A 7,720-nucleotide genomic window follows, 5' to 3' on the forward strand; every position below is an offset into this window, starting at 1 on the left:
TGGCCATCTGCCAGGCCCCACCATTCTCCTCCATCCCCAGCAGCCTACACGGAGGGCTGCGTGCACTCTGCCATCACAGCAGCTTTGCTCACGGTCTCCGAGGAGAGACTGGGTGGTGGGTGGCAGCTCTCACATGGCTGAGCTTCCCTTTCCACCACGGGCTCCCTGCCACTCTTGCTCTGTCCCCCCATTTACTGCCTGGGCCGTGGGCACACAAGCTGTCACTCATGCCATGGCCACATCTCTCAGGGAAGTATTCCCTGGCTTAAGGGTAACACACCCCCAGAGACAGAGCTCAGAAAATGCCCGGCAACTGACCCCCCTGGTGGAGGAGCCTCCTTGGAGTTTCCTTTCACAGGCAAGCCTGGGCTCATAGAACCAGGGCCCTGCCTCAGGAACCACCCAGGCCACACACACAACCTCTTGTCGCAAGGCTTTCCACCAGGCAATTCTTCCCTGTCCCACCTGCGAGCCCAGAAGCCTTCCCTCCACCTTCTTGGGCATGACCTTGCTGAGGTCACAACCCACCCCCCTTCTCTCCTCTCCGGACCAAGCACTACTCCTTCCTGCAAAGTGTGGACCAAGCAGCCCCATGGGCACTGTCAGCACTCCTATTCCCTGTCTATTCTGCCAGGGAATAGCACACAAAAAAGGTGGAAGATTGTTTACCAGGGGCCCAAGGGTGCTGTGGGCCAGCCCATCTGGCTGCTGGAATGACATAAGGAGATTGCTCCCTCAGAGCCTGAAGCCCAGGAGGGAAACACAAGCCCACTCCAGACAACCTGAAGGCCGCTCAATGCCTGGGCACTGCTCCAGCTGTGGTGAAGAGACCTGGGGATGCCTCACAGCTGTGTGAACAAGTCACAAAGCAACAACTCAGATCCCAGGGACTTTACCTCTACAGAGCTCCGTGAGCAGGAGGAACTCGGCCTGCCCAGTGTCCGACTCCTCTTTTCCTATGGATGCTGCAGAGCAGAACTGGACGATGTTGGGGTGGCCAGAAAGTTTCTTCTGCAGGTGTCTTGTTAAAGGAGAATGTGCGTAAATGTGTTCACAATTTTGTGCACTTAAAATAAACGTATATCCATGAAGACTCACCAGGCATGACTGTTGCCCTGCCTCAGTCTAGTGCGTTCAAGCAGAAAGGTGGGCAAGAGGCTGGCAAGGCTACAAGAGGGCAGAGTTGGGAGGAAGCCAGTGGGAGGGCAGAAGTGCAGCAGGCCAAGAGGAAGCAGGCAAAGGCACTGGGGTCCGCAGGAGAGAGGCTGTGAGGAGAGACTGTGCCCATGCCACCCACAGCTACAGAGCCTGGAAACTTGACCCACGGTGAAGGTGAGCCTCCCACTCAGGGAGGACACACGACTGAGGACAGTAGACAAGAAGGGCCCTGGAAGCCTGCCGTCACTACAGCATGAGGAGGGCTGAGCAGGGGGACAATGAGGTGAAGCTGCATGGAAGTCTGCCTGTGCCAAAACTGTCCACACAGCTCCTGGGGCCAGAGGGGCAGGGACAAAGCAGGGCTCTCCCTGTGGCAAGTGGCCCACCCAACTGGCATGGAGACCTCTCAGACAGGAACAACAACTCCCTTCCCGACACTGTGAATCTTTTATTATGACCCTGGGACAGAGAACAGGGAAGAAAATTGCTTTTCACTGGAAATGGTCAACAGGAAATCTGGTAAAAGCAAAAGGTCAATTTTAACACATCAAACAGAACATCACAGAGCAGCCTCCAGGCAGCTGGTACTCACAGCCTGATGCAGGCTGTCCACCTAAGTGACATGCGGGCTCTCAGTCCCAGGAAAAGGATACCAAGAAGCAAACTTCCTGAATGATGGCTCTGTTCTTTTCCTCTTCGTTGGACAGTAACCTCTGCCAGGGAATAGTACACAAAAAAGGTGGAAGATTGTTTACCTTCCATTTTACATAATGCCTCATCTCAGACAGACACCCAGGGAGGAATAGCACTGCGTCTAGGAGCATGCCCTGTCCAACCTTCACACTTGCCCTGACAGAAGCGGAGATCTGTCAAGTGCCTTGAGGAGCCCAGAAAACAAGAACACAAAAGAGGAGCTTCTCCCATGTGCGTCAGAGTGGAATGAGATACATGAGGAGGAGGAGAGAAGGTTCTCAGAGCGGTGGGCAGCGCTGTGGGGTAACAAGACCAGGCCCCGGAGCCATTAGGGCAAGGCGGCCCTCCAGCCTCCAGCAAGTGGGCCTGCTGCTGCCACGCAGGAAACACCAGACCCACTCTCGCTGGCACACAGATCTAGGCCCTCCTCCAGTGCCTGCTCTCTGCAGATGCACTGTGGACACATGTTCTGTGCCAGTCTCTGAAACCCCTTCAGTTCCTAGACCACTATTTGGCATGTGACTCCATGGTGAGTTCACTCTCACGTGTCTTTCCAAGGCCAACTGGCTCCCAGAGGACAGAAATGTCCTTGACCCAAGCTGGAGAGCTGAACTGAAGGTGAGCCCTGAGACATGAAGGAGACAGGACAAACAGACCGACTGAGCAGCAGGAAACACCCTGCAGCAAACAGTCCCAGAGGCCTCCTCACAGCAAAGCAGAGCCATATGATACGTCTGGTCATCCCTTCTTACCTTCAATGCATACTCTCTGCCACTTCCCAGGTCTTGAGCTTCATATACAAATGCAAATCCTCCTGAAAATAAAAATATCTGTCAGTTTGGTGCTATGATTTAGGTTAAAACACTTTACTAAGTACAACACAAACCAGATTTATGGCTATGGACAGAAATTTGCTTTCCACAAAAATATACAACCCAATTAATATGCCACTGCCTTTTTTATGTTTTGCTTCAGGGGCAGAAAGAGAAAGCGCAGGCAGGTCAGGGAAGGGAGAGTCAGAACAACTAGGGCACAGACAGCTGACGGACCAGGAAGAAAGACTGATGGAAAAAGGACAGCTGCTGACACCCAGTGAGAAGGAGACATTGCTGCCCCATGTCCAGTGGAAAGTGCAGATCAAACCACTCATGAGCTGGGAACTGGGGTACATGCCTCTGATCCCAGTGGTTCTCAAGGCAAGGAGATTGCAAGTTCGAGACCAGCCTCAGCAACTTAGTGAGTCCTTGTCTCAAAATAAAAATAAAAAGGAATGCGGTGTGGCTCAGTAGTAGAGCACTCTGGGTTCCATCTCCAGTTTTGGGTGGGTGTGGGGTGGGGGTGGTGCAGAATCACTTAAAAATGGGCAAGAGTTCTTTATAAGTTCTTAATTCTAATATGATAGACATCACCCAATCAAAGCCAATAAACACAGGGATAATATGCCATGACTAGCAGAGGAGATCTAATATCTGAAAACTTATCAAATCCTACAGCTTTTAAGTGGGTGCTGCTTAGCTTTGTTTCGTTTCCCACAAGTAAAAACTCACACAGTGAAATTTAAAACCACAAGCAAACTAGGAACAGAAAGAAACTTCCTCCACCTGACAAAGAGCGGCCACCAGGACAAGGGCAAGCACCAGGCAGGAGTGTGTTCCTGCCTGCTCTGCAGCACAGTGGGAGTGTCCTGCCAGGGTCTTGCACACACAGGACATGACCTTCCATAAAGACAATTGGGTGAGCTCTAAGAGAAAGCTACTGTAGCTAACAGGAACTCACAAGGGCTGTGGGACCAGAGCAAGATCGGAGGCCTGCTGTGCACCACACCCCCATGGTTAGGCAGCAAGGATGGAGACACAGCACCAAAGCACGATCCACTCAAAACAGGTGGCCAAACACCACCAGACACAGAACTTCTTCCACTTTTTGGCAGTGGGATTGAACCCAGAGGTGTACTACCACTGAGCCACATCCCAGCCCTTTCTTTATTATTTTGAGACAGGGCCTCACTAAGTTGCTAAGGCTGGCCTGGGACTTGCAATCCTCCTGCCTCAGCTTCCAGAGTCACTGGGATTACAGGTATGGGCCACTGTGCCTGGCTCCTTTTTAAAAATTTACTGGTTGAAGGATAAAAAAAAAAGCGCCTCTAATCAGGTCTTTTTTTTGATGGTGGTGGTGCTGGGGAATGAACCCCTGTGAATGCAAGGCCCTCTATTCAGAAAATACAAAAAAAAAAAAAAATCCAAAATTCATTAAAGAGAAATTTTCATGAGCAAAAGACATAAACAGGCACATTAGCAAAAATATGACAGGGGCAGGAAAACACAGGACAAGGAGTACCATCACTATCCATCCGGGAGATGCAGATTTAAACCACAAGAGTCTTCTAAACACCTGTCAGACGTGTACAATTTTAAACACCACATCGAGTGTTGTTTAGGATGTGAAGCACCTGGAAAGCTACACATGCTTGGGGAAATGCCAAATGCTCACAACTACTTTGGAGGACATTTTGGCAACATCTTAAATAATTAAACATACGTCAACTAGATGGCCCTAACCATGGACACAGTGCATAACTGTAAAACTATAATAAAACTGGAGAAAAAACATGGGAAGACCTTCATCATCAGGGCTTCAGGCGCACTGGGTAGCGGGAACTATGTGCTATGACACAGCAAGTGCCCATCTAGGGCTCTGATCCTAAAAACCTCACTAGCACACCCTGTGGCCAGAAGAGCTCTCCTCCATCAATCCTGCCTCCATGGGCCCTGAAAACAGGAGCCCAGAGTCCTGCTGTGGCAATTCTGCAATTGTCAGGCAATACTAAATACTCCTTCTGCCTCACCCAGTTCAGAACGTTCTATAGTAGTAAAGGGAAGGCCCTCCAAAAGTGGTGTCTGGGAGGCAGATGGGTAGGGAGCTAGGCCTGCAATCAAGAGGCCCTGGGAGCTCGGTGGGATGTGCCCTCCTGTGCCTCAGGCCAGAGCACAGCCCCAAGAGAACACAGGCTCTGGAGCAGGAAACACGGATCCTGTGACTGATGGGAACTGCATATCACATCTAAACCAACACAAGAGCTAGTGACACTTAAATCCATGACAGCCATGTGGCATGGCTTCCATTTCCTACCTCAATCCACTTCACTAGCCACATGTGCACAGAGAGCCGGAGTCGGCCCCACAGTGCGACCTTGCCTCTGAACCAGTGACCAGCTTCAGAAGCAGCAGCAGCACACAGAGTGTGAACACAAAGAGTGCACCTAGCACATGCTCGGACTGGGCACCTCTAGCATGGCTGATACTCCCAGTAATCGTCTTATTTTTAAAAAAATGAAGAATAAGAATAAAATTTGAAAAGATTAGAAAACTATCTGGCTCCATAGTTCTGTCCAACAACCATTTCACACGCCAGGTCCAAATGTGTAAAAGCTATGAAAACTGAGTGACAGCAAAACATGGTCTATCATAAACTCATATGGGACAAAACCTGACATGAATGGACAGAGCCACGTACAGACTTTAACCCACATTGAGAATATTTCTTCACTTAACTATAAAAATATCAAGGTATTTAACTACAGAATACTTTTCCTGCCCCTTTAGGAATATCTCATGAAATATAGGCCATACACCATATTATCTTTCCAAAAGACTTTTGAAGTTGCAAACTTTCCAAGTTGCAAACTCAAGGGTTTCCAATGGTGGACCTTCCTCATATTCATAGAGCCTGAATCCTAGCAGCCTATGGTGTCTGGTTACTATCCAAGAAACTTATTTAAATACATCTACATAAAATACTAAAGATTTTTCCCTGTTTCAGTTCAGAAAGAAGCTTCAAACAACCCAGTGAATCCAAAAGGAAGAAATCTATGACTGATAGCTGCTCTGCTTATTTTTATCTCTCAGCTGCCCAGAGAGCAAAGGGAAACCAGGTCTCTACACAGTCACAGTGGCTACCCACACTTCCTGGTTCTTTATCCTGGGTGCTTTGTGACCTACATAAACTTCCTGCTTTGCATGAACCTCCTTCTCTTACCAACCAGGACCACTTCCATCTCAAATGCCCTCCTAGCCCAGGTCACCCCTAGCCTAGGAGGGTACACCCTGATCCCCCCACCCTGCTGCTGTCTTCTGCCAATCCCTTTCCAGAGGTCTCCCCAGCTGCATGTACAACTTCAATGCTGTACTGCCTGCTCCATATGGCCTTGTTCTTTAGCCATTTGAGCATGCGTCTCATTTCACATTCTACAGGGCCTAAACCAGGTCCTGTCCAGTATGAATTTCCTAAAAAATGAAGATAACTGCCTGACATTTTTACAGTAAATAAACTAAATTGAGCAAGCTTTTGTTACTGTAACAGATATAAGGGAACATCACACTTCAGAACTTTAGTGGGGGCACTGCCCCCATCTCTAAAAGAAGCATCAAAAGTTTCTCCCTAAATCACACCCAAAAATCTGGGGAAAAGCATGTGATGGTGCTACAACCAGAAAATTCCCTCAGGCCTTTTAGAATGAAAACATCCAAATACTCCGCCAGTTCTCAGCCCCCAATAGAGCACAAATGACAACAAAGGGCTCAGAAGGTTGACCCTCCAACCCTGAGAGTTCATGCAACGGAACACGACTGTGTTTAGCCCATGAATTTCAAAGCTGGTGAGAACTGATGCGTCCCTGGACACCACTGGATAAATTGTAAGGAAGACCCAGAAGAGAGATTCCAATCCTGTGTGAGGAAGGGAGAGGACATTCAGAAAGCTACAAATAAAACCAACAACAGATGACTTCAAGACATAAACGATGGCCATATCCATCCAGCAAAGTCCTACATAGTCCACGGATAATAGCTCTGCTTCCTGTGACTTACACAGGCACCACACAAGATGTTCAAGGGTGAGACACACTGACTTCAAGAGAGAAACAGACTAGGGCATCAGGCACTGTCTGCCCTCCCTAAATAGGACAGGAATGCCACTGCTTAAATGCTGTGTGCAACCAGAGGAACTTCTGGGAACTCAGGAAAACCAGTCCCCAATACATAGCAGTCCTGGTGTGATGCAAACAGCTATGGCTTATGCCCCCCAGCAGTGTTGCTCACCTCCTGACTCTAGTGTGTAGGGTCCTCCTCTCCCTCCCCAACAACTGATAGAGCTTCAGTCCCAAATATAGGAGGTTCCTCCATATCTATTATCCTCCAGCCTGACCCTAGCCTGAGTCTACCCCTCCAACAAAGAAGGTGGGACCCAGACCCCCCAGCAGTGACCCTCCAGGCCTGCCCTTACCCACGCGCTCAATGGTAACCCTCAAGGCCTGACCTGACCCACGATCTCAGTGGTGACCCTCCAGCCTTGCCCTGACCCATGCTCCCAGGGGTGACCACCCCAGACCTGGCCTGACCCACGCCCCCAGCAGTAACTCTCCAGGCCTGGTCTTACCCACGCCCTCAGTGGTGACCCTCCAGCCCTGCCCAGACTCACACCCCCAGTGGTGACCCTCCGGACTGCCCTGACCCACGTCCCCAATGGTGACTCTCCCGATGACCCTGTCCCCGGCAGCGTGACTACCCCCGCGCCCAGCTTGGGCCTCACCCTCGGCCAGGACCCGCCGCACCCGCAGGCGCAGCTCGCCCAGCTCCACCGTCTGCCCCACGAAGTCGCTCTGGTCGCGGCCGGCAGCTCCGCCCAGGGAGCCCGGGCCCGCCAGGAAGTCGAGCGCGGACTGCAGCAGCGACATGGCGGCAGCCGCTCAGCGGCAGCGGGAGCCGGGCTGGGGCTCAGGCTGCACTCCGCCTGGTCAGCGGCCGCCGGAGCACAGCCCCGCCATCTTCCGCCCGCGCCGTGATGTCAGTGCGCAAGCACGTCGAGCCGTGGA

General features: G+C 50.9%; 1 protein-coding gene across 7 annotated transcripts in view; it reads right to left on the reverse strand.

The window, feature by feature from the left end:
- Gak (cyclin G associated kinase) overlaps nucleotides 1-7,684 on the reverse strand; it is a 46,826-nt gene extending 39,142 nt beyond the window's left edge. For 6 of the 7 annotated variants that reach the window (XM_076865280.2, XM_076865284.2, XM_076865278.2 and 3 more), the window contains exons 1-4: nucleotides 7,438-7,684; nucleotides 2,604-2,665; nucleotides 1,812-1,871; nucleotides 897-1,011 (exon numbers count right to left, since the gene is read on the reverse strand). In XM_076865280.2, the coding sequence (XP_076721395.2) occupies nucleotides 897-1,011; nucleotides 1,812-1,871; nucleotides 2,604-2,665; nucleotides 7,438-7,582 (382 nt within the window). In that variant the 5' untranslated portion in view covers nucleotides 7,583-7,684. The remainder of the gene's footprint in view (nucleotides 1-896; nucleotides 1,012-1,811; nucleotides 1,872-2,603; nucleotides 2,666-7,437) is intronic. The other variant, XM_076865279.2, reaches the window with a different exon arrangement.
- Nucleotides 7,685-7,720: the final 36 nt, after the last annotated feature.

The sequence above is a fragment of the Callospermophilus lateralis genome, chromosome 8, assembly GCF_048772815.1.
Source record: "Callospermophilus lateralis isolate mCalLat2 chromosome 8, mCalLat2.hap1, whole genome shotgun sequence".
Classification (NCBI taxonomy): domain Eukaryota; kingdom Metazoa; phylum Chordata; class Mammalia; order Rodentia; family Sciuridae; genus Callospermophilus; species Callospermophilus lateralis.